This window comes from Mesocricetus auratus, unplaced genomic scaffold, assembly GCF_017639785.1.
Source record: "Mesocricetus auratus isolate SY011 unplaced genomic scaffold, BCM_Maur_2.0 Super-Scaffold_100007, whole genome shotgun sequence".
Classification (NCBI taxonomy): Eukaryota; Metazoa; Chordata; class Mammalia; order Rodentia; family Cricetidae; genus Mesocricetus; species Mesocricetus auratus.
The window spans coordinates 8,027,643-8,052,629 of NW_024429191.1; the positions used below are offsets into that span (position 1 = coordinate 8,027,643).

Here is a 24,987-nt window from a genome sequence, read left to right on the forward strand (position 1 = left end):
ACTCTCGTTCCCCTTCAACCCCCCCTCACGCCGCACGCAGACAATCTCGCGCAGGCGCAGGCTTAGCGCCTGCGCGCTCGACATTCTCTGCTCGCAAGCCTCACTGCGCAGGCGCAGTCCCGCGGTTCTCCGTTGAGAAGGTGCGGCTGCTGCGCGGGAGGTAGGAGGAGCCGGGTATCGGGCTAGTGACCCGGCGGGGGTGGGGGTGGGCTGTCAGTTTCCGCGGTACCCCCTCTCTTGCGAGGCCGGTCGGCGTCTGTGTCGTCCGCAGGCGCCAGCGGCCACGATCTCAACCGGCCAGCGGCGGAGTGGCAGTGTGCTCGGTAGACAGGGCAGCGCCCGCCCGGAGGGAGATGGGGACAGTGCCACGACCACTGAACAGCCCAGCGATCCGAGCGGTCCGTTTGGCTTTAGGACCGTCCGGGCGTTTCCCAGGCAGCCCCCCACCCCCAGTCTCCTTTCGTGGGTCTCAGCAGGGGTAGGCGGGGAGGGTCCGCCCCGCCCCCGGATCCATTCATTCCCTGGACGCCTGCAGGGAGCTGGCAGGCTGGTAGGGCGCTGAGGAGGCAGGAGTCGCCTGCCCTCTGGAAGGTTGAAGCCTAGTGGGATCCCTTATGTCGTCTAGCAGATATTGGTAGAACACCTACCGGAGAGGGACATCTTATCACTCGATTGCCAGCAGAGATGTGGGGACTCAACACTAATGAGTGTGAAATTTACACATCTCTAGCAAGATAAAATTCAGTTTGCTTTTGCCTGATGTTCCAGGCCCTCGTGCCTAACTTCTCTCTCCCTGCAGACCTCTTCCTTCTGCCATTTCTCTTCACTCCCACCGTATCAAACTCTTTGCAGTTCCTGAATTCAACAGATAGTTGCCTAGCATCTATTACAAGTTGGGTACCAGACAAACCAAAGAAAATACAAAGTAAATAAATCTGTATCTAACTGATGTGCTGAACTTCATTGACAGATAATCAGTGAATAAAAACAGGATTAAGACCTGAACCACACTGCCTAGACTCTCTGCCCTGCTGTTTCAAAACTCTTCCCCACTCTGCTTGTGCCTGATTCCTTGATCTAAAGAAAAGATGATGGTAGATGGCATTTCAGGATTGCTGGAAGGACTAAATGAGTTAGGGATTTAAGAAGCATTTGGCCTGGTGTCTGGTACACAAGCATTCAATAAGTGTTATGCACGGCAAATGGTTATAAACTGTGACAGATGTCACTGTGACCGTCATGTGTGATAATATAGATTGAGGACGGGGACAGGGCCCATGTGGTGGAGTAGGGGAAAACTCCTCTAAGATTATTGCATGGCTAAATTTGGAATGAATAGATTTCTGCCATTGGGTTATTTAGGGAGGGAGGGAGGATGCGTGTGTGTGTGTGTGTGTGTGTGTGTGTGTGTGTGTGTGTGTGTGTGTGTGTGTGTTCACCCAAAGACCAGATGAGAATGTTGGGTATACCACTCTATAACTGTTGGCCTATCCTCTCAAGCCAGGGTCTCTCACTAGAAGCTGGAGCTTGCAGTTTTTCTAGCTGGCTGGCTAACCATCAGATTGCAGCAGTCCTCCTGACTCTGTCTCCCCTTCCCTCTGCCCAGCACTGGGGTTACCAGTGAGTGCTACCACATCTTGGATTTCTTTACATGATGCTGGATATTCAAAGTCAGGTGCCCATGCTTGTACAGTAAAGCACTCTTACCCACTGAACCATCTCCCCAGACCTAGATTACTCAGTTTTGATGTTTGAGCCCCAATACACTGTATACCCCAGTAAACAGCTCATGCTCATTAAGACCCAACCTTTATCTGCAGACAGTTTAAAAGAGTGGCCTTTGCACTCTCCTGGGTATACAAGCAAGGACATACCCTTATCTCTTTATTCCAGTCATTTTGCAGCATTTGCTGACAGCCTCATCAGCTGATAAAGCAATAGCTGGGGGGTCTGAGGCCACTGTGCAGACACAAGCTTCCTGTAGTTGGGAAACATTTATTTAGTTTTTTTTTTTTTTTTTTTTTTTTTACGAGACAGGGTTTCTCTGTATTGTTTTGGAGGCTGTCGGTCCAGCCTGGCCTCGAACTCACAGAGATCTGCCTGCCTCTGCCTCCCGAGTGCTGGGATTAAAGGCGTGTGCCACCACCGCCCGGCTTTATTTAGTTTTTATCATGTTTTTCTCCAAATTTCATTAAAAAACACACTCCCAAGATACACAACTTTTTTTCTGCCTGGACACTATGCATGGGCAAGCTTCTAGATGTACATGTGTGTGCGTGTGTCATGTGCTTTGTGCTGGGATGTACTGTGGGACAATTATATTTCTATCCAGGCTAGAATATAATGGAGACTTTCCCCATACCCTACCTACTCTTGTACCTTCCTGGAAGAAATGACATAAGATAGCAATAGCTGTCTAATTATACTTAGATGCTTTTGGTTTTCCACAGATACGAAATTAGATGAACCCATACTCTTTATCACTATGGAGATCATGGAGAATCAGTTCACATGTGTTCTGTCTCAGAGGCAGCAGTTGGACAGCAACATATTCCTTCCCTTGTGAATATTAACAGAGGGAAGTTTTTAAACATGTTCAACTACGGGTCCAAATTGAAGAAAGATATTTAAGTCATTATGGAGAGGAAAACAGTACTTTGTCCATAGTTGGGCGAAGTCTCCGAGTAAATCAGAGAGAAGAGAAGCCCTAGTGACACTGGAGTGTGGTAAGGCCTAAGTGGGCTTTTTCATGAGTTTCTACTCCGTGGACATGTTTCCAGATCGACCCTCACTCCCCTAAAGACAAGCCTGAAACCTTAAAACGGGTCACGTGATGGATGAGTCAGATGATGATTTCAAAGAACTCTGTGCCAGCTTTTTCCAAAGGGTGAAAAAAAATGGAACCAAAGAAGTGTCAGGAGAAAGGAAGAGGCAGAAGGCTGCCGGTAGCACTCAGAAAAGAGGCAAGCTGAAAGAAACCAAGCGAGCTGCCACCAGGAGCAAAAACCTTCAAGGCCCTTCAGAGAAGAAACCTCCATCAGGCAGCCAGGCCTCTAGGACTAAAAAGCAAGGGGCACCTAAAGCCCAAGGAGGCGCAGCTCTCCCTGAGAATGGAAAGGGAGGTGTCCTTGCTCCCACCCCACAGCCTGTGTCGTGTGAAAGAGCACAGAGCGTTCAGACAGGTAACCAGCAGGGCCCCCTGGGACCCACTGCCAGATACGCTTCTGGAGAGGGAACCAAGTGCTGCTGTGAACTGGGGCTCAGAGACTTGCTATAAGAGGCCAGGGAACATCCACCTCTAATCCCAGCACTCAGCAGGCAGACGCTGTGAGTTGTGATGCCAGCCTGGTCTCCATACTGAGTTCTGGGACAGCCATGGCTATGTAGAGAGATCCTGTCTCAAACAAAGCAAAACAAAAAGCCAGAGAGTAAATACCCTGTTTTTATCATATAGTTTGTGCTGCAATTCTGATTGGCCCTCTTTGTCTGTGGGGTTCCAAACTGTCACATGCTCAGCATTTGAGAAAAGAAATAGTCTGTGCTTAATATGTCCAGACTTTTTTTCTTGTTTTTATTCCCTAACAATATAGTGTAGCAGTTATTTATACAGCATTTACTGTGTATTGGGCGTTATATTAATCTGTAGCTGCATTAAGGCACATCGGGGGTACACAGGTTAAATGCAGATAGTATACTACTTTGTAAAAGGGACTTTGTAGGGACTACCAGACTGACCTTCCCTAGACACACAGGTCAGCTGTGCTTAATGGCCGCTGTAGTGAGAAAGCAGCTATAGATGATGAGGTAGTGAATAGGAGTAGCCTTGTGCTGGTAAAACGTAGTTTACAAAAGTGTGGCTGCCCAAGCTGGGCGTTGGTGGCGCACGCCTTTAATCCCAGCACTCGGGAGGCAGAGGCAGGTGCATTTCTGTGAGTTTGAGACCAGCCTGGTCTACAAGAGTTAGTTCCAGGACAGCCTCCAAAGCCACAAAGAAACCCTGTCTTGAAAAACCAAAACAAAACAAAAACCCAAAAAACAAACAAACAAAAACAACAACAACAAGCCATGGCTGCCCTATGTGCGTTCCTTTGTGAGTCTGTGTGAGTGTGTGCTCTGCTCTCCATGACGGCAGTCATGTCAGCATAAAAACAACGGCACTTTTGTCTTTTACTGAATTAACTCTAAGTTAGGTACGTTGGAATGGGCCAGCCAATCTGGTTAGGCTGAGGAGGCTTTCAGAGGGTGCACTACAGGTTCAAGTCCCTGTCCCCTTTGCATCCTCAGCCTCGTCACAAGGACTGAAAATCAGCCTTGCATGTGTGATGTGATTACTCTTCAGGGTCCTGATTTCTGTTTCTGATTTTCCTCCTCACCTTCTCTTTTTTATCCTAAAGGGTGTTTTTTTTCTGAGCCCCGGGGACAGCTGAAGGACTATGTGATGCTGCCCTCTGGGCACTCAGGCTCCCTTTGAGCAGCTGGTGAAAGCTCGTGGCATTTGCACATGCATACATGTGAAATTGGCTCATAGCTTCGGGGTGCCTGAGTCTCCACAGAAGGCCATAGACGAATCTCAAGTTAAAGAATTGGTCTAGAAAGAGAGAAACACTTGTCATTAGTATTTCTTTAGTGAGTTTTATCAAGATATTGCTCATATTCCATAATTTCACTCTTAAAGTGTACCGTTTAGTGTTTTTAGTACAGTCAGAGTCATGCAACCACCACCACTACTACTTAACTTGAGAGCGTTTTCCTCACCCCCAAACGAACCATAAGCTCATCAGCATTGGCTGAAGCCAGTGTCTCCTGTGTTGAAGTATGTCTCTTGCTACAATGAGTGCATGAACAGGTTCTGTTCACACAAGTCAGGTCAGATGTGAATTGGCTGGTAAAGGACATTTGTAGAACAAATGCTCTGAATATTTTCCTCCTTGCCAGAGAGTGCTTCCAATGGCGACCTCCAGCCCCTTCCATCCTGTTTCACTGCGACTGGTGTGCCAAGTCCCTCCAAACCCAGAGCCTCAGAGCTGGTTCTCCAACGGATGAAGCAGTTCAAGAGAGCAGACCCTGAGCGCTTGAGACATGCTTCTGAAGAGTCCTCCCTAAGGACCACGCTGGAAGAAAATGTCCCAAGGAGTCCTCAAGAGGAGATAGCAGTAGAGAATGGTATGGTGAGCATGTTCTGCTTTCTTTTTTTTTTTTTTACGAGACAGGGTTTCTCTGTTTTGGAGGCTGTCGGTCTAGCCTGGCCTCGAACTCACAGAGATCCGCCTGCCTCTGCCTCCCAAGTGCTAAGATTAAATCTGCTTTCTAAGACAAGACAGTGTAAAAAAGGGGAACAGAAGGAACCCTGTTCGCCTCATTCTTTATACAGGTTCTGTCTGATGTTTATCTCGCCACCTCATTGGAGGAATGGACTGTTCCTATAAGAACTATTTGTTTCATTATTTTTAATTGCATGTAGGTATATGTCTGTGTGGAGGTATGTACATAGAAGTGTACATGCTTGTGGAGGCCAGAAGAGTATGTTGGATCCCTTGGAGCTAGAGTTGCAGGCGTAGTGAGCTATCTGACATGGGTACTGGGTGCCAAACTCTGTTCCTCTGCAAGAGCACCACACCACTCATCACCGCTGAACTCTCTTTAGCTCCTAATTTCTTACTGGACTTCTTACATGGTCTTGCTCTGTTTTGTCCTTCCTCCCTTCCATTCCCTCCCAGTTCTTGTTATGAAATTATTCTTCTACAGAAAGTTGTTGTCGTTGTTCTAACCACAGTAGGGGCTGAGGAAATGGCTCAGTATGTAAAGTATTTTCTGTGTAAGCACAAGGACTTGAATTCAAATCCCCAGCATCTACGACTGGGCCTGGGATGCACACTGTATTCCTCACACTGAAAGATAGATTGGCCTCTCCCCCCGCTCCCCCACACACCCCAAAAATAACAAAAAAAAACCCACAGGAAATCTTGTTTTATGCCGGTTGTCAACCTTCCTAATGCTGAGACCCTTTAATACAGTTCCTCATGTTGTAGTGATCCCAACCATAAAATTATTTTGTTGCTATTTCATAACTGTAATTTTACACAGTTATGAATCATAATGTGAATATCTGATCTGCAACTCCCACAGGGATCCTGACCCACAGCTTTATGCACCCTACCTAGATTTAACAGTTGTAGCATTTACCCATACACATACTTTTTTGTGTCTAGTTTTCACATCCTTATTTTTGTTTTGTTTTTCAAGACAGAATCTCTGTGTAGCCCTGGTGCCACAACCGCCGAGCTCGTTCTTCACATCTTAATTAGCTTTGTTCGTGATCCTGGAATTGGGCAGCAGACTAGACCCAGAGTGGCTCCAAATGCTCCTGCCTTATATATTTTGTGTCTCCACACATATCAATGATATCAATGATGGTGTGACACCATTGACATGCTACCCTTAGATTTTCTTGCAAAAGAACAATCCAGTTTCTTAACAGTTCCCCAGTTGTCTAAGCTATCTTTTTAGCCTGCCTGGAGCTCGCTCTGTAGACCAGGCTGGCCTCGAACTCACTCTGTAGACCAGGCTGGCCTCGAACTCACAGAGATCGCCCGCCTCTGCCTCCCGAGTGCTGGGATTAAAGGTGTGCACCACCACGTCCAGTCCAAACTATCTTTTGTAGCTTGCTTTTTTTTCTGTACAAAGTTCACATGCTGTGTATTGTTTTAGCTCTAATAGTCTTTTGGGGATGGGGTTCAGACAAGACTTTGTTATGTAGCTCTAGAATTCACTATGTAAACCAAGCTGCCCTTGAACTCAGGGTTAATCCTTCTGCCTCTAACCCCATCCCCAAATAGTAGTATAGGCTTGAGCTCCGTACCCCGCTCTGAATAAAATCTCTTTAGTTCAGATTGTAGAATAGTTCCTTTTACATTAACTTTTGAAAAGTCCAGACTAATTAACTGGCTCATAATTTACCACATTTTAGATTTCTTTGATTATTTGTTTATGGTGCACTGTAAGTAAATTAGAGGTCTAACCAGCTCTGGGTTTAACAGCTTGGCATCCTCTCTTAAAAGGGACTGTGAACTTTGTGTTCCTAGAGGCTCATAATGTCAGGTGATCTCTAATGAATATGTACAGAAGGAAAAGAAGGGAGTTTTGGGAAAAGACTCACTGGTTAAAGTACTTGCCACACAAGCATGAGGAGTTGGATCCTCAGCACCCACATCAAAGCTGAGCATGTATGAAGGGCCCACCTGTAATCCCAGGGCTCGGGAGACCAATACAGGAGATCCCTGGGGCTAACTGGCTAGCTAAACTAGCTGATCTGATGAGCTCCAGGTTCCGAAGAAACCTTGCCCCAGTAAATTAAGTGAAGAGTGATCAAGGAAGACACCCAGTATCAACCTGTGGCCTACACACACACACACACACACACACACACACACACACACACACACACACACACACACACACACACACACACACACAAAGAGCTATTCCAAGAGTCCCTCTGCCCAGTGCCCACTCTCCCTAGGCAGTGCCCATAGACACACTTGCAGAGTGGTGCTAGGTTTTAGTTTCTTTGTTCTTTGCCTAGAGCCCATGAAGCTAGAGCTGTAGACAAGACAGGGGCAGAAAGTCATGGAGCCTGTCTGTTCTCATGGATCTGGATGCTTCTCCACTCCACAGAGTCTAAGCCCAGGCTCCGTGCCACAGACAGTGACGATGCTATGGCCCTGGCCTTACAGCAGGAGTTTAGAAGGGAGGAAGCATCTTACCACCATGACAGCTTGGAGGAGAAGGGGTTGTTCTTCTGCCAAATGTGTCAGAAAAACCTCTCAGCAATGAATGTGACCCGGAGGGAGCAGCATGTGAACAGGTAGGAGCAGCAAGGGCCACCCCCTTTTCTGTGTCAGTGACCTGAGAGCACCAGTGGGGATATTGACACCTTGCATTAGGATAGCACCTCAGTGTCACTAACACACCCCTTTTCTGAACAACCCACGGAGGTAGAGCCCTCATGATGTGTGTCACCCACTTAAAGGACACAAGTCCTTGGCCTTTGTATACTGTCACCTCCATCAGTTTGGATTACTTTCATTACCTCCAAAAGGAACATTCTTCCCCCTGGGAAGTCGCCATGTGTTGTCCCCTTCTCATTCTGATAACTGCTCCTGTGTGCTCACATGTGTGGAATCAGGCAATATTTGTCTTTGGCGTCCATCCTCCACTTAACCATGTTTTCGGGGCTCTTCTCTGTTGTGTGTCAGCATGTCTTCCCCCAGTACCACTCCAGTGGCTAACTAGTAGCCCATTGTGTGGCTGGAGCACATACTTGCGCTTTCATCCATTGGCAGACATTAGGGTTTCCACCTCGTGAATCTTATAGTAGAACTGCTGTGAACATGTGTTTCATGGATTTTTGAACACTTGTTTTCATTTCCCTGGGACCTATACTTGGGAGTGGAATTGTTGGATTGTGAGGTACGTCTGTGCTGATCTGTCCTCAAATCCTTTGCTAGTACATACCTAGATTTAGTGTCTGAGGCTGACAGCCAGGAGACACGCAGATGGCATGAGGGGTCAGCCTTTGGGGAACATTTGCACGTCGATGCCGATCGGGCATTTGCTGTAGTCTGTTACTTGAGAGGGCTCTGTGTTTACTGCCTTCCTGCAGATGCCTTGATGAGGCAGAAAAGGCCCTGAGACCTGCTGCACCTCAGATCCCTGATTGCCCAATCTGTGGTAAACCCTTCCTCACCTCCAAGAGCCGAGTCAGTCACTTGAAGCAGTGTGCAGTAAAGATGGAAGTGGGCCCCCAGCTCCTGCTCCAGGCTGTGAGGCTCCAGACAGCTCAGCCTGAGGCGGGCAGCAGCCCTCTGGTACCCAGGTAAGACACATGAAGGATCTAAATCTCTCCAGTTAGACTTTGCCTGAAAAGCTTGTTATAGTGTTAGAGAGAACCAGCTGTCTTGGATTCTGGCATGAGACATGTAAGGAAATTGTTCATGGTTGAAGAAGGATCAGGCAGCACAAGGATTTTGCATGCATATGGGGCTACCCATGCAGAGGGTTGCCACTGCTTCCTGAGGTCCTTCCTACAATGTTACCAGTCCCAGAACCCTGCAGTGACCGAGCTATAGAGCATCTAAGAATTTCATATTTGCTTTACTTCCCTGTCTTGGTTGTGCAGTATGTTTCTATCTTAGAGTAGCTTCATTTCCATAGTGTTAATGTCAAATTATTCAGCACAGTTCAAAGAGTTGACTAGGCAGAACTCTTAAGACTATATATTATTCTGTGAGAATTCCATGCAATGTTTTTTGCTCATATTCACCCCCACCCTTTCCCCTAAGAGTGTATTTTTTTTAATTGCACGAGTTAATGCTAATGTATTGAAATAGGAGGCTCCCTTGACAACTGGGAAGCAGTCCTCAGAATGCAGATGCCAGGCATGCAAGCAGTGGAGGCTAAACTCTGTTTCCTGTCCCTGAGCTGAGTAGCATGGGCACCGGACTTCTGTGGGAAAATGTTTATCCTTGTCACCGCCTTGCATGTGGGTTATCAGCTGCCCGGCCGGGCCACAGCAGAGATCACAATGGCCAGAGGAGGTTCTCCAAGCCAGGAAGTCTACCTACATTTAGTGCATCCATGCTAGTACTGTAGGGCAGCAAGCCTTGAGGTCTTAGACATCTATTGCTTATCTCACAGGTTAAAATGTTTACTTTTAAAATGCTTCCAAATAGTGAAAGCAGATGAACATGGGTCCTTCTAGAAGGCTGGTGAATAGAAAGTTATAGGAATTGAACATCCTGAAGAGACTTTGGACCTTCTCTAAAGGGGCTTTGAATGCTCCTCTCCTGAGACCAAGCTGAGGCATTTGGACTTTGGGATATTCTGAATTTGATGGTTAGAGCTCCATGCTGGTCTGAGTATTGTTCTTGCCCTCTGCACTCCTTACTTAATTTCTCTAAGCCCGGACCCTGCCTGTGGCACAGGGTACAGCATCAGCACTGCTCTTCAGACTACCTCCTGGCTGTTGGCTGGCGCCCCTTTCTCTTGCCTGTGGTTAGCTGAGCTGGGGATTGTTTACTCTTTCCAAGCCCACACCTAAGAATCTCTGACTTTCTCTGTGTGGGGAGAGCTTGAACTTTTGCAAACATCTGAGTTGTGACAGCAGCTGCAGGGCAGCTCTCAGAGTTGCCTCCTACCATGCCTCCTCCTTGACCAGCTGCTGGGGCTCCCTTAGACAGTGAGTTTTCTTTCCAGCCAGAGAGGACTTCATGCAAGCCTCTGTAAGGAAGAGAGGTCAACTCTAGGGCATCTGCTTTGTGGCAGCAGAGTGCGGAGGTCTTGTCTTTTGGGCCTTGGATAGGATGTCACTGTGGCCCTCCTGCAGAGGGGAAGGGTCCCTTGCGGCCAGGACTGCCTTGGGGGGGAGGGGCATCCGAAGTTCAGGGCAGAACTTGTTGGCTACAAAGAACCTACTTGGAGCTATAGACAATGAGGATTTAGCCACATCTAGGTATGCAGGTACCACTGATGGTCAAGAAAGAGCCAGGCCCTCTACTGTTGGACTATGCTAAATTTCTAGTTTGGGTCAAATGAGCACACAAAGAATAGAATCAGCACAGTGGAAGCCCAAGCAGTTGTTGGCTCATTGCAAGGGGCGGACACATCCATCTCTTACTTTCCGTAAGATAGAAGAGGCCCAGAATCAGGCTCTTGCTGACCTTTCTCTGTGGCTTTCTTTTAACTTCAGCAACCATGTTGGAGGTTTGAAACGGAAAGGAGCCAGTGTCAGGAAGGAGCCACGGAAGAGGTGGAAGGTCAGCAAGCCCGAGGCTCCGTCTGAAGATCTGCTGGTGGCCATGGCTCTGTCTCGCTCTGAGATGGAGCAGTGTCCAGCTGTGCCCCCACTCAGACTGGAAAGCGCGTTTTCTGAGAAGATGAGGCAGGGTGCAGGTACACGTGACTGGAGCAGAGGCCTGGGGAGAGCGCGGTGCCTGGTTGCTGGCTGAGAGTTATCACGGCAGCTGCTGGGATGAGCGGTCAGAGCTGCTTCTGACTGAGCCACTTCTGTTTATCTCTAGAGAAGAAAGGTCGCAGGAAGAAGCCCCCGGTCTGCCCCCCACAGTTGTTAACCCAGGACTCTGAGACCACAAGTAGACAGATTGAGGATCGTGTTGCCCAGCTCCTATCAGAGGAAGTGGAACTGTCCTGCACCCCGCCACTTCCTGCCAGCAAGATTTTAAAGGAAGAATTTGAACATGCAGGCTGGCATCTGCAGCTGCCTGGAGGAAAGCGGAATTTTCTGTGGGAGTGCAGTGCCCTCACAGGAGCCTGGGCTGAGGAGTCCTTCTATACAGCGGGCCTGGTTCCTCCAATTGTGTTCCAACGGCCTCCCAAGGTGAGCCCCGCTTCTCCTCACACACATGTGGATGGGCTTTGGAAAGGGGGGTAGTCTAGAAATGCAACCACATACCAGGGCTGGATGAGGAAAAGTCCAATAAGTAGATTAGGGAGAAAGCAACAGAGGCTGTACTTCATGTCTGTAGCAACTCAGTAGGACTTCTGCTAAGAAAAAAAGGACTTGGGTTCCCCAAATTTAGCGTATTCTTGGAAAGCTTGTTTAAAATGTGAAGTCCAGGCCCACTCCTGTTCAGCTATTAAACCTGTCTGAGATAGAGCCTTGGAGCCTAGGTCCTGAATACATGCTTTAGACAGTTCTGCTAAAGACAGCCCTGCCTTGGTATTTAGCAGCCTTGGCCATTTAAAAACATGAAGTGGGCTGCTGGCTCCTGGGGCCTCTTCTTCACACCTGGAGGCATCAGGTAGACCTGAGCCACGACAGAAGCTGCCAACACGGCAGGTTCCTGGCTGCTCCTGGCCTCCCTTGAGGGCCCTGCCGTGTCTGCAATCTGAGATTAGCTGTGCATGTGTAGGGTGGCTGTGGCAGGGTGTGTCAGTGACAGTTACACATAGTCACTAGCTTTTCACCTTTCAGGAAGAGGAGCTGTCACTGCCCAAGCAGCAAGAGCCAAGTACACAGAGGCCACCTGCTTTCCACAGCAGCCCTCCCGTGAGCCGCAACCCCGGGAGCCAGCTGCTGTCCTCCAGTCAGAGGGAGCGTCAAGCTCTTCGAGATCTTGTGGACTTGGCAGTAGAGGGGATGAGCGCCAGCCCGTTGCCCAGCAGTCTGGGAGTGCCTGCAGGTGAGACACTGGGTGGCGTCTTGGGCCTGCCCATGCAGTCTGAGGTGGGGTGGGAGGAACCTGGGCTGCTGTGAGCTCTGCGCTCAACCCAGTCAGTGGAGAGAGTGGTGTAAGGTGTGTTTCATGTTTTTCCTCAGAGATGACTGTGATGCAGCACATCTGTGTGTCTCACAGTCTTCCTTAAATTTTAGCCAAACAGAGCTTCCTGGGCTAATCTTGTCTGTTTTTATAATCCTCTTACCTGTCTATCATGGAAATGGGTAGAAATAATTGGGAGAGGGTTACTTTAAGTGAAGATGCCCTCAAACAATGTGTCTGGCCAAGCCTAGGGTCAACACTGCCTGCTTGGGAGGTGACATCCTTTTAATGTATACATCCTCCTTTCAGGATTGGATTTGGGTCCCAGCAGCCTTCCCCTGACTGGGTTTGTCCTGCCATCTAAGAAGGCCCTTCAGAGGAGTGACCATGCCTCAGTAAGTGTGAAGACTGACTTCTGTGCCGCAAGTTAACGTGTCAGCTCTACCCTGGCTTTGTGGCCTCCTGTCCCCTCCCCCCTCAGGTCATTGCTGTGCTTGGACACTGTAGGTTTCCTCAGAAGCCAGTCCTCAGCCAGCTTTGTTGAAGGTTCAGGGGTCACTGCCTCATTTGGGCATCTGTTCTGAGTGTTTGTTTCCTTAGTGATTTCTTTCCTTCATTAGGGACTCACTGTGCTCCTTCTGCGTATGGATTGTGGGGTGGGCTCCAACTAACAACCCAATATACTCTGTTGGTAATGAATGGCATTAGAAGATGGGAATTCCATAAAGTGGGTGTCATTCCATAAGTACCTTCCTATGCAGAGGACCATCGTGGTGATGTCCCTGGATGTAGTGAGGAAGTATGGGGTTCCTGAGCAGCTTGGGCTCAGGGTGTGGCCCTTTGCATCAGGCTGCTCTGAGAACCGGGTGTCCTGCTGTGTACATGCAGTGCTTAGGAGCTGTGAAGATGTCTTTATCCAGCACCTTCCCTCCTACCATAATGCAGAACCTGAGAAAGCAATTAGCATTTGCCATTCTGGTTTAATGGGGTCCGTAGTGTAACCCAGAGATAGAACCTCACACCTGGAATGTGCACATCCTGGAGAGAAAAGCACGGCCTGACCCTTGTCTTCCCTCTGTAGTCTGCAAAGCTAAGGGGGATCTAACAACACTCTTTTCCTCCTCCTATTACAGCTCTCCTCTCTGGGCTTGCTGGTGTCGGACTTTGGGACAATGGTTAATAATCCACACCTGAGTGATGTCCAGTTCCAGATTGACAGTGGAGAGGTGTTTTATGCCCACAAGTTTGTTCTCTATGCCCGATGCCCACTTCTTATTCAGCATGTAAGTACACAGGGCGCTGGTGCCCTACCTCTTTTCTTCCTTTTTTTTTCAGAAAGAAAGTTTTCCTCCTTCCTTCACTAGTGTTAACATCTTCATGGTACCTCGCAATCTCTCTCTCTCTCTCTCTCTCTCTCTCTCTCTCTCTCTCTCTCTCTCTCTCGTACTGGGGCATATTCATCTCTACACTGGAAGTCATGCAACCCACGGCCCAAACATGTAGCACAAATTCTAATTTGTCTTAATAATAAAAACTCAGAGTCAGCTATCAGGGGGTGAAAGCTGAAAGATCAGAGAAGCAGTGTGGCCAGCCACTAGAGAGTTCTTACCTCTATCAGTGCTCAGACAAAAGGGCCGATCCTGTCCTCAGATTGCATCCTCAGATTGCTGCCTCACGGCATCCGTCTCTACAGATCCTCAGACTGCACAGGTTATCTACTCAGACTGACTGCTGCTCAGACTGCACTGAGCTCCTGTCTCCACCCGCCCTATATTCCTCTCTCCGCCCAGCCATATCATTCCTGTCTCTACCTCACTAGTGTTGGGATTAAAGGCATGTGATCACAAGTGCTGGGTTCACCTTTGTGTGAGCTCTGTTTCTCTTTTAGACTGGATCAATTTCTTGTAGCTCAGTGTGACCTTGAACTTAGAGAGGTTTGTCCGCCTCTATCTCCTGATTGCTGGGATTAAAGGCATGTGCCACCACTGCCTGGCCTCTATTGCTAACTAGTGAAGCTAGCTCTGCACTCTGATCTTCAGGCAAGCTTAATTTGCTAGATCATAAACAGAATATCACCACACAAACCAGACATGCCTAGAATGCACGATACATATGTCAAGTGGAAACTAACCTATTCCTTAAGTATCCATCACCATATGATTTTGGAAACAAAGGTCCAGACTACAGAATCTGGCTAAGAAAATACACAAGACTTTTCCCAAACCCCCAGGATCTCAGGCTGTCTTGAAAGGCTAAAGATGGACCATTGTTGACTCCAAATTGTAATCTTTCTGTGTTTTCCCTGCCTTCAGGTAAATGCTGAAGGCTTCTCTGCTGTGGAGGATGGGGATGTGACCCAGCGCATCCTGCTGAGTGACGTGAGCGCTGAGGCCGCCCAAGCATTTCTGAACTATCTCTACATGGCAGACACCGACATGTCTCCCAGCCTGGCTCCTGATCTGCGCTCCCTGGCCCTGAGGTTGGGATTCCACTTTACACACCCCACAGCCTTGAGAGTTGGTGACATGGATTGCAGGGTTGTCAAAGGTCAAGGCTGAGCCTGTCAAAATTGCATTCTATTTTTTAATCCCAAGTTTATACCAGCCGCAAACCTGAGCAGTGCATGATAGTTGGTTAGAAGGACACTTGCAGGGGCATGGAGAGCTAGGTGGGGAGAATTACACTTGGCACTGTGAGATGGTAGACTGTGGCATTAGCACCCTTAGACAGACGTAGCATATAGCTCCTTAATTGTCCCCATAAGAGTTACCTAGCATTAGGCAGGTATTCTTCCTCCTAACAAAGCTTGAACACCTCTGGGGTAAAGCCTCACCCATCTCAGGCTGTATAAATTCCTGGGTGCCTTTGGGAAAAGGGCCAGCTCAGCGATGGGGGTTTGAGATGTGCTGACTGGGTTTTAGAGTCTTCTGAGAGGTGGTTAGCTAGCCTACCAACATTTCTGTCCGCCGTGGTTTTTCTCGGGCACGGGGTCTTGAGTGACTCTCAGTACGGCCTGGTTTATAGCCCTCCCAGGTTCTGTGACTGGCAGCTCACCTGACACACCTTCATTTTGTCAGCAGTGGAGTTTAGGTACCATGGCTGCTATCTAGAGCCATGACTGAGGGTGTTCCCACACAAGGGGAAAGGCCACAAGAGAGACATCCTGTTCCTCTTCATGAGATCTCTGGCCACCAATCCCAGGTGCCTCTGTACAGAGCAGTGCTAATACAGTGTCTCCTCCTACTGCAGATTTGGTGTGCATGACCTTGTTCACCTGTGTGAACAAGCGCCTGTCATGACGGACTTGGAGGGAGAGCAACAGGAGGAGAAGGAAAATGAGAATTGCGAAAGCAGAGCAGAGAATTTCCAAGACCTCTTGAGGTCAGTGTGGGGAGATGAGGAGGAGGAGGCAGAGATGCTGTTGAAACCTGAGGTCTGTGAGGAAGACAGAGAAAAAGTGAATGAAGCAGAAATGGAAGAAATTTATGAATTCGCAGCCACTCAGAAGAAGCTGCTCCAGGGGGAAAGCGCAGCAGACACACAAGAGGATGCTGACCAGCTCAGGGAGGTCAGTCCAGGTTCTGAGCCTTCCCCAGCAGGTGCCCAGAGTAACAGGCAGACAGAACAAATGGAGTCGTCTGGGCCAGTCAGCTGGGAAAATGAAAGAGATTCCATTCCACCCCAGGGCCAGTGCTCAGACTGGGGAGAGAAAGCAGACACCCAGGAGGCACGAAGGGAGGCAGCTGGGCAGCCCAGCTCCTGGAGCCCTTCTGAGAGCCTCCAGGTGAGTGAAGGGTGCTCACCTTTGCACCCCACCAAGGCCCACGACTACACACAGCGCTTTGCATCAGCTCAAAGAAAATCATCTCAACTGCCAAAAATAACACTTGGTCCTGAAGAGCACAGTGACACTGTTAGTGAGAGACAGGCAGAGGTGACCCGTTCCGCTGCGGGGGAGCAGGCACCCCGCTTCCTCCTGTCACAGTCCCCTGTAGGTGGAAGTCCCAGCCAGTCACAGCTTCATCTGTATCACACAAGCAATTTGTCCCCGTCAGGGTCCCAGTCGCACAGCAGCATTTCTAAGATGGCATCCCCCAGCTCACTGTCTCCAGTGACACCAGCTAAGCAGAGAAGGGACAGTAGCATTCTCACATTACTGAAAGAACCGGGCCACCAGAAAGGCAAACGAGGTAGTTCCATGTTGGGATGCAGAAATACAGGCATCCTGATTTCCCCAGCAAAGTCTCCACCCATTGACCTGACCCAGTCCATTCCTGATCATCTGAGTCCCAGGTCCCAGAATCCTCTGTGTCATGTGAAGAAAGAGGATGAGGTTATCCTTTTACTGGATTCAGATGAGGAGTTGGAGCTAGAGCACAACAAGACAAAGTTGGTTTCTAAAGAGTCCCCAGAAAGAAAGAAAGTTCTAGAAGTTAGCCCCAGCTCCTCTGAACTGTTTTCAGTCATCGATGTTGATGAAGAGCAAGAGCCTTTCCAAAGCCCACTGAAGAGAGAAGCCGGGCTGCAGAGGGAAGAGGAGGGGCAGCTGGAACATCAGTCCACCCTGCGAAGCAGAGAGTTCCCCTGGCTGTTCTGCAGCCAGAAGACCAGCCTGGATGAGGACAGCACTACAGACACCTCCTGGCTGGTGCCTGCTACTCCGGGGCCCTGCAAGAGCCGTGATTGCTCATCACAGACCCAAATCTTAAGCCTTAAGGCCAGGTGCCCACCAGATGAGACTGTTCAGCACACATGCAGGCCTTCCATAGATCTAAGTACTGTGCAGGAAGCAGCCCAGAAGTTCTCAGTGATCATACCACATAAGCTGCCTCTTACTCAAGGACCTTCCGACAGTGGGGGGCAGGCCTACAGAAGCCCCCCCCATCCTTACCCCAGGTGCCGCGAACGCTCTTCTTTACAGCCATGTCCTGCCCCTGATTTCACCAGGTGGCCCCAGAAACACTCATCACCTAGGCCATGCCTGCCAAACCAGGCAGCAGCTGATGAAGTGGTAGAAGTTGGAGACAGTGATGATGAGCAGGAGGTGGCTTCCCATCGAGGAGACCGCAGCCCTGCGCTAGACAGTGACCCCCCAGGTCCCATGGGTGACTGCTGTTGGCACGATGAGCCTCTCTCACCAATTCCAATTGACCGCTTGAATCTGGAGCGGACTGGCCCTCTGACCACAAGCAGTCCCAGCCATCAGTCCCAGGAGGCTCTGCGGAGTGGTGACTGCCACTCCCCAGGACTCCTGGGCACCACTCCCGTCCGAGGGAGCCATGGAGCCCTGAGAGAGTCTCCTGAGTCTCCACAGGCTGCCTCTCCAGGGAGCAGCAGACTGAGTTTCATGAGCCCGGCTCTGTGGGATGACTGGGATGAGGAAGAGCAGCACTCTCCAGAGGCCCCGCCCGTGGCCCAAACGCTGAGCACCAGAGCTCGGACGCCAGGCAGCCCAGAGACACCAAGTGAGTGGCTGTGAGGCCTGAGAGGTCTTGTCCTTGTCTGTTTACACTAATGGGGTGTATAGTCTGGGGTGGAAAGTGGGGCTGGCAATGCTGAAAGACTTACTCGTCTGGACAGGACCTTCCCTTTCCCCCAGATTCTCTTGTAAAGTAGAAGTGGCTGGTTCCCTAGGATATACTTCATAACCAGCAAGTCAGCTTAAGCTGCCCGTATCTCAGCTAATGCATTAATGAAAAGGTCGTTTTTTGTGAGCCCACCTCCAGAGCACTGACCCAGCAGCCAGAGCTTACAGCGGTCAACAAACATCACAGTTGTACCCTAAGATGGAAAGTGTGGTTCTTTAAAAAGTTCAGTAATGGGCTAAGGCTACAGCTCCATGGCAGCAAACATGGAGCCCTTAAATCCAATCCCAGCACCAGGTGTATAAAGAATTTAAACAGATAAACCTGGGTGTGATGACACATGCCTATAATTCTAGCACTTAGGAGACAGAGGCAGGAGGATCAGAACTTCAAAGTCATCATCTGTGATATAGAAAGCTCCATGACTAGGCTACATGGGACCCTGCATTCAGGAGGCAGAAGCAGGCAGATCTCTGTGAGTTTGAGGCCAGCCTGGTCTACTGAGAGAGTTTTAGGACAGCCAGGGATACACAGAGAAAACCTGTCTTGAAAGAAGAAAAACAGAAATGAGAGAGAGAAAACAAAATACAGTTAGTTCAGTCCTTAAAATGCAAGCATGAGGGTTTGAGCTCAATCTTTAGGCCCCACTTGGACAACCAGGCATGGCCACAGAGTTGTAATCCTGGCCTTGAGGGGTGAGGGCAGGGAATGGAGGCAGGAGCATCCATGGGGCTCATTGGTCAGCCAGCACAGGCAAGAGAATTGTTAGACAAGCCCTAGGTGCCTTGTCTCCTAAGGAAGATGGACAACTCCTGAGGAACAGCACTCAGTGTTGACCTCTGTCCCCCACATGCACCTCACCTCATACAAACAAGAGTCATTTCACAGAGCCCAGAAACCCTGTCTCATCTGTCTCTCCAAAATAATAGAGAACGGGGTTCACGTAGTCACTCACAGTAACTCTCTGTGAGAAGGTGAGAGACCCAGATGCATTCCAGCAGGTGAATGGCTACACAGAATTCCCCTGTACACACAGTGGAAAGTTGCCTGGTCATAAAAAGGAGTGAGGTCATGATTGAATGTGCTATATGTGAGAGATTTAAAATGTGACGGTAAAGTGACAGAAGCTAGTCACACATTGTCACTAGTATTTTTTTCTATGCAATGTATAGAATCCAGAGCAGTACAACACAGGTTCCTGGGGCTGAGGGGAGGCTGCATGTTTATTGTGTACAAGGTCTTTTGGGGTTGAAGACCAGGTTGCCCAATATTGTAAATACTAAGTGGTACTGCATTGTTCACTTTTAACTTTTTAAATATCAACCTCATATTTTTTTAAAGGGCTAGTGTGCAGACTAGCAGTACAGTGAGTGCTTAGCTTGCATGGTGGGCTCCTAGCACTACAAACAAAAAAGCCTGAGTGAGGAGAGTGTGGAGAGTGCGAGTCCCCCCCCCCAGATGGGAGGGTGTTACTTCCAGTGAGGAGAGTGAGGAGAGCCCCCCCCCCCAGATGGGAGGGTGTTACTTCCAGTGAGTCGTTCCACAGTGAAGTCACATGGCTGGGCCACTGCTGCTGCTTCCTACATTCCCTGAGCAGCTGACACACGACCTTCAGTGGCTTCAGATCACCCAAGACCCCATCACCCCACTGCTCTGCCACAGGGGCACCGGCTCCACCTCTACAGGAGACTTGAGACTCAAGGGGTCTAAGTCTGAGGCGGGCTTCAAGGACCGCCAGGCAAACTCGGCATGGAGTCTCCAAGTTCTCCGCAGTCATGAAAGGGAGACCTGGCTGGCTAGTCCTACTTACCCATTAGTCTTTTGTTTTCATTCTGAGTTTTGTTTTTTGTTTATTTTGAGGCAGGGCCTTCCCCTGTGTCCCAGGCTGGCCTTAAACTTGTAGTAATATTACCCCCCCCCAGCTTCCAAAGTGCCGGAATTACAAGTGTGTGCCACTGAAGCCTGTTGCTGTAAGCAGGTGTTTGCCTAAGTGTCTCAGTTTCCCACCACCTGGCATTTCCATTAATTTTTTTATTTTATGGTCTTTCAAGACAGGGTCTTTTTTTGTAGCCCGGGCTGCCATGGAACCCACTCTGTAGACCAGACTGGCCTTGAACTCAGAGCTCCACCTGCCTCTGCCTTCTGAGTGCTGGAATTAAAGGCATGTACCAACATTTTTATCCTTTTTCAAAAATAATTTATTTAACTTTATTTCATGTGCGTTGGTGTGAGGGTATCAGATCCCCTGGAAGTGGACTTACAGACATTTGTGAACTGCCATGTAGGTGCCGGGAATTGAACCCATGTTCCCTGGAAGAACAGCCAGTGCTCTTAACTGCTGAGCCATCTCTTCCCCCCACTCCACCCTACCCCGAAGGCATTTTTAAGGGGAATCATACAGTTTCACAACTGGTTTCCTAGCACAAGGTTTTCAAGGTTCTTGTTTGTTTCCTTCTCTATTATGTCTGAATATTGTATCTACTTGCCATTGGTGGACATTTGAGTTGTTATGAATAATCCTGCTTTGTGTGGACATAATTTTCATTTCTGGTAGTTAGGTCCAGGATTCCTGGGTCATAGGGTAACTGCGGTTAGCGTCTTGAACTGCCACTGTCCATCCCCCGTTCCCCTCCCAGATATTGCTTCATTTTACACCCCTACCAAGAAATGTGTGCAGTGAGGGTTCCGATTCTTCCCTCTAGTGGCTGTGAAGTGTATTGCACTGTATTTTTGCTACCTGATGGCTCATAATGTTGAGCATCTTTAATGTTTTTAGTGGCTGTTTGTGCAAGTTCTTTGGAGAGATGCTTGCCCCAATTCTTTGTTTATTTAGAATTATATTGTCTTTTTCTTTCACTTATTTATTGTGTGTGCATGTGCATACAGAGGTTAGGAGACAGCTCTGGCTGTTGGTCCTCTCCTTTCACTGCGTGACTCCCAGCGATCGAACTTGGGTCATCAGGGTTGCGGGTAGGCACCATTACCCACTCCCTGAACCATGTCAGCAGCCTGCATTGTCGTTTCCTTGTTGAACTAGGAAGTTCTGATGTCCAAGCTTGGGAGGTGTCAGTGCTGCTAATGCCATCGGTCATCTGATGCTGCCACTGCTCGCCAGGTCACTCTTAAACATTACGTTAGATCATGTGCTGGGCTGTTGTTCTAAGAGTCCCTGGAGCCTGTGCACCAGACATTAGCATTGTGTACATGGTTCTTCACAATTGCCGTGTACTCCTCCCAAGGGGAAGATACAACTCCAAATGGTGAAGGTGGCCGTTAATGCTCTCCTCGGTCATGGTGTTGGTGGGGTTTATCATTTCCCATGTGACACTTCCAGGGCATGAAGTGGTAGCAAATCTATGCCTCTGATGCCAAGGCCTGTGCTTCTCATGTTTTATCCAGAAGGTGCTAACCGGAGAAAGAACTTGCCCCCCAAAGTGCCTATAACTCCAATGCCAAGGTATTCAATCATGGAGACCCCAGTGCTGAAGAAAGAGCTGGACAGGTTGGTAGTGTTCCTCCAGGCTTCCTCTTGGGTGGTCTCCGGGGAATAACCAGGCCCAGGAAGTAGGCAGACCCAGCACCTCCCTCCATGTCTGGGCGGGAAGTCCTGCAGGCTGCTCTGCAGAGGGTGTGGTTGCTTAAGTAGGGTAGATGCTGGGCTTTTCTTCACTTCTACCAGATGTGAACTAGGGAAGCTAACACATGAAGCTCCTGTGGGTCACTGCTAGAAAATAGGTCTCCATGCTCCATACTGGTAGACATGGGACCCTGGCTGTGCCATCCAAGTAAGGAGACTTCATTTCTTAAAATCATGTGGAAACTGTCACATTCCGACAAACCCTGCTCCTCAGCTTGAGTGCTTGCTGAAGTCACTGCTCCCACCATTTCTCGGAACCCTGTGGGCTCTGGCATGGGTCCCTTTAGAGCCAGCTTGAGTGCTTGCTGAAGTCACTGCTCCCACCATTTCTCGGAACCCTGTGGGTTCTGGCATGGGTCCCTTTAGAGCCAGCTTAGTTGGCACATGGCCAGATGGTCAACTTTGAATGTGCCTGAAAGTCAGCCTCTAAGATTTCCATCCTATTTCTGCTCCTCTGCAGAAGTAGCTGCACTGTTGGCTCCTGAAGTCCGCCTCTTTCCAATGCAGGTTTGGAGTCCGTGCTCTGCCCAAACGCCAGATGGTTCTGAAACTGAAGGAGATTTTCCAGTACACTCACCAAACTTTGGAGTCAGACTCGGAGCATGAGATCCAGTCCTCCCAGGTGCCCCCGGAGGCACCTTGCAGCCAAACCCCTCTCACTGAGACCTACAAGCCTTCAAGGTCAGGAGGCTACAGCCAGCTCAAGGCCACTGCAGGTCTTGGGACTCAAAGAGCCAAGGGTCCCACAAAGAGCAAGAGTCCTCAACATCGAAAGAAACAGCGTGGTAGAAGTATTTCCCACCCGAGCAGGTTGCCAGCTGGGGAGCCACCTTCAGGCCCTGATGGGGATGCCCCACTCCCAGCCTCCCAGGAATCCATGGCTACCTCTGTGGATGGCAGTGACAACTCCTTTAGCTCTCAAAGGTAACAGAAGCAGCAGGGTCAGCCACACATCATGTGTCCTCTGAGTAGTGGCTTTGAGAGGGCATCAAGGAAGCCTAACGGCTAGTGTCCAAAGCCCATAATTTCTGGGCCCTGTAGGAAGCCCACATGGTTTAAAGGTTCACTCCCTGCGTCCCTACAAGCCTTTGAAACTCTGTAGCTTCCTTATATGCGGGAGTTTTTGGCTAAGGGGGATCCCACCTAGACTGGCCCAACCAAGGAGCTAGGAACCACAGACCTGTGGGACACCATCAGGAGTCTGGTCACGTGGGAGGCCCATCAGAGCCCTGGGAGCACTTCCTCCTCCTCTCTCCCTGCCCTCCTCAGAGGGGCGCCTGGCCTTGAGGGCTGTAGACAAAGGGTGTCACAGATCATCATTGTTCTTTTCAGTTCCTCCTGTGAGTTTGGAGCTGCTTTGGAGTCTGCAGCTGAAGAGAAGGACGAGGAGGAGGGGGTCAGTGCGTCACAAGTTGCTCTCCGGGCCGCAAACACAGAGGAAGCAGTGAGACGCTACATCTGTTCCAAGCCTGCCTTGTATAGGAAGATACTCACGTACCAGCCTCTCGAGCTGGCTGAGCTGCAGGCAGAGCTGAAGCAGGAGGGTATCCCTGTGGCCATGGGCAAGCTGCTGGACATCCTAGATGCACAGTGCATCACCTTCACAACTGCTGCAGCCCGAAAGGAGAAGCTGAAACAGAAGAGGAGGCAGCCCCTGGGCAGAAAGAAAAAGGATCAGGAATGACAGGCTGTGCCAGAGGCCTGCAAGTCAGGCCTCTGCGGTGTCTCAGTGCACAGCCTGGCCTCTGTGAAGGACAGATCCCCAGCACTCTCTCTCTCCTGGGTTCTACCAGCTCTGTGTGCCACCCCTGAATTTACCGCCAGGTCCCTCCTCCCCTCTCCCTGCCCTCAGTCAGGGCCAGTTTTCCCCTTTGACCCAAGTAGGCTCCCCATCTTAAGTGTTCTGAGAGGCAGCGGGCCATACCAGCTGGCCAGGGCACGAGCCAAGCCTTCCTCACTTGCCACTCGGTGTCCGTCACACCCAAGCACAGCTGTCCTAGTAGAATATTCTGGGATGGGCACCGGGCCCAGCCTGCCCCCTCAGCGTTCAAGCCACCCAGCCACCCCAGGGCAGCCTGTACCACTCCATCACAGGTGCGCCTCTGACCTAGTGCTGCCCAGATACTTGTCACTGTCACCAGCATTTTCTAAGCAGGACTGTGAATAAGGCCCAGCACAGCTATGAAGACGCCCAAAGCAAGCATACTGTTTGTGGGCTCCTCCCATGTGTGTTAAGCCTCCTTGACCCGGAAGCAGTGTGGACCCTGGGGAGGGCCAGGAAAATAGAAAGCTTGGGTTTCCATAGCCTGCGAATGTCCTTGTCTGTCATAAATACAGTGAAGTTGTTTTATATGAGTGCAATAAAAACAAGGCTTTATTTAAAATAAACAAGTAAATAAATCTAGATGTTCCTCTCTGGGAAACATGGTGACTTGAGGCCCACTACCCTGCCGCCCACCAATGCTGTGCACGTGTTCTTATCTTGGGGTGCTATGTCTGCTTAGTGCCCACTTTCCTGTGCTTCCTAGATAACAGACACAGACACTTGTTTGCACACTCACTGTTCCTGTTTTCACACTAATTGTGCCTCACTGGCACTCGACTGCAGCTGTTCAGGGAAGCAGAACAGGGACAGCCTGAGTCTCATCTGGAGGGTCACAGTGCCAGGCTGGTCCGGACAGACCTGTTGAGACGGCTTTGCCTTGTTAGCACAGTGGGTGCGTAGCGCTGATGTAGAACTATGTCTGACCACAGGGAGGATTGGCCAGCCATTCTTTTGGGGGCTGGAGTGTGCCTTGGTGATGGAGCACCTGCCTGGCATACCTCAGACTGCGCTCAGTTCCCAGCTCTGCAGCAAGAAAGAAGAGACACCCCTGCGCCTTTAGGATGACATCAAAGACAGATTCCTGGAAAAGGTTTATGAGCTGACCTTACGGGTCAGCAGTGTTTGGGGAGGTGAAAACTGAAGCTTTGTGTCTGTAGAATGTGTGTCCTGGCCATGACCAAGCAGAGAGAAACCAGTCCTGGCCTCTGATATCCTGGGCAGGCAGCTCTGGGCAAGCTGAAGAGGGATTCCGACCAATTTTAAGAAGTGTGTGTTTCAAGCCGGGCGTTGGTGATGCACACCTTTAATCCCAGCACTTGGGAGGCAGAGGCAGGTGGATCTCTGTAAGTTTGGGCCAGCCTGGTCTACAGAGCGAGTTCCAGGACAGCCTCCAAAACAATACAGAGAAACTCTGTCTCGAAAAACCAAAAAAAAAAAAAAAAAGTCACCCCCAGAACAAAAAGAAGTTGGAGGGAAGTGAGATTGAGTTCTCATGTGGGGTCTTACAACCTCGACAGGCTTGTGGTTGGGATGTGCTCCGTGTATCCCTCCTAGGAAGAAGCAGGGAACCCTACTGCTCTCAGAAGGGGTCCATCCTTCCTAGGAAGAAGCGGCCCCTGCTGTCCTCAGAGGATGTCCATGACCCACAAGAAGCGAAGAGGC

General features: G+C 49.7%; 1 protein-coding gene across 3 annotated transcripts; it reads left to right on the plus strand.

Annotated features, from left to right (window-relative positions):
• Positions 1-100: 100 nt before the first annotated feature.
• On the plus strand, positions 101-23,888 carry Slx4 (SLX4 structure-specific endonuclease subunit). 3 transcript variants are annotated; one of them, XM_021233802.2, is made up of 15 exons: positions 101-160; positions 2,451-3,182; positions 4,936-5,163; positions 7,675-7,864; positions 8,663-8,875; positions 10,748-10,950; positions 11,079-11,395; positions 11,993-12,200; positions 12,588-12,673; positions 13,412-13,561; positions 14,591-14,757; positions 15,528-17,743; positions 21,263-21,365; positions 22,008-22,424; positions 22,833-23,888. In XM_021233802.2, exons 2-15 carry the CDS (start codon positions 2,834-2,836, stop codon positions 23,182-23,184), a joined length of 5,199 nt encoding a protein of 1,732 aa, XP_021089461.2. In that variant the 5' UTR covers positions 101-160; positions 2,451-2,833; the 3' UTR covers positions 23,185-23,888. The 3 variants fall into 3 exon arrangements, with proteins under 3 accessions (XP_021089461.2, XP_040604097.1, XP_021089462.2); XM_040748163.1 differs by having other exon boundaries at positions 21,266-21,365; XM_021233803.2 differs by lacking the exon at positions 22,833-23,888 and having other exon boundaries at positions 21,961-22,091.
• Positions 23,889-24,987: the final 1,099 nt, after the last annotated feature.

What these genes read in the sequence shown, in the direction of transcription:
- Slx4 (XM_021233802.2), top strand. Translation starts at nt 2,834, where the DNA reads ATGGATGAGTCAGATGATGATTTCAAAGAACTCTGTGCCAGCTTTTTC. An exon ending in AGCAGCCCTCTGGTACCCAG is followed by an intron (nt 8,876 to 10,747) that starts GTAAGACACATG and finishes TTTTAACTTCAG; the next exon opens with CAACCATGTTGGAGGTTTGA. An exon ending in CTGCGCTCCCTGGCCCTGAG is followed by an intron (nt 14,758 to 15,527) that starts GTTGGGATTCCA and finishes CTCCTACTGCAG; the next exon opens with ATTTGGTGTGCATGACCTTG.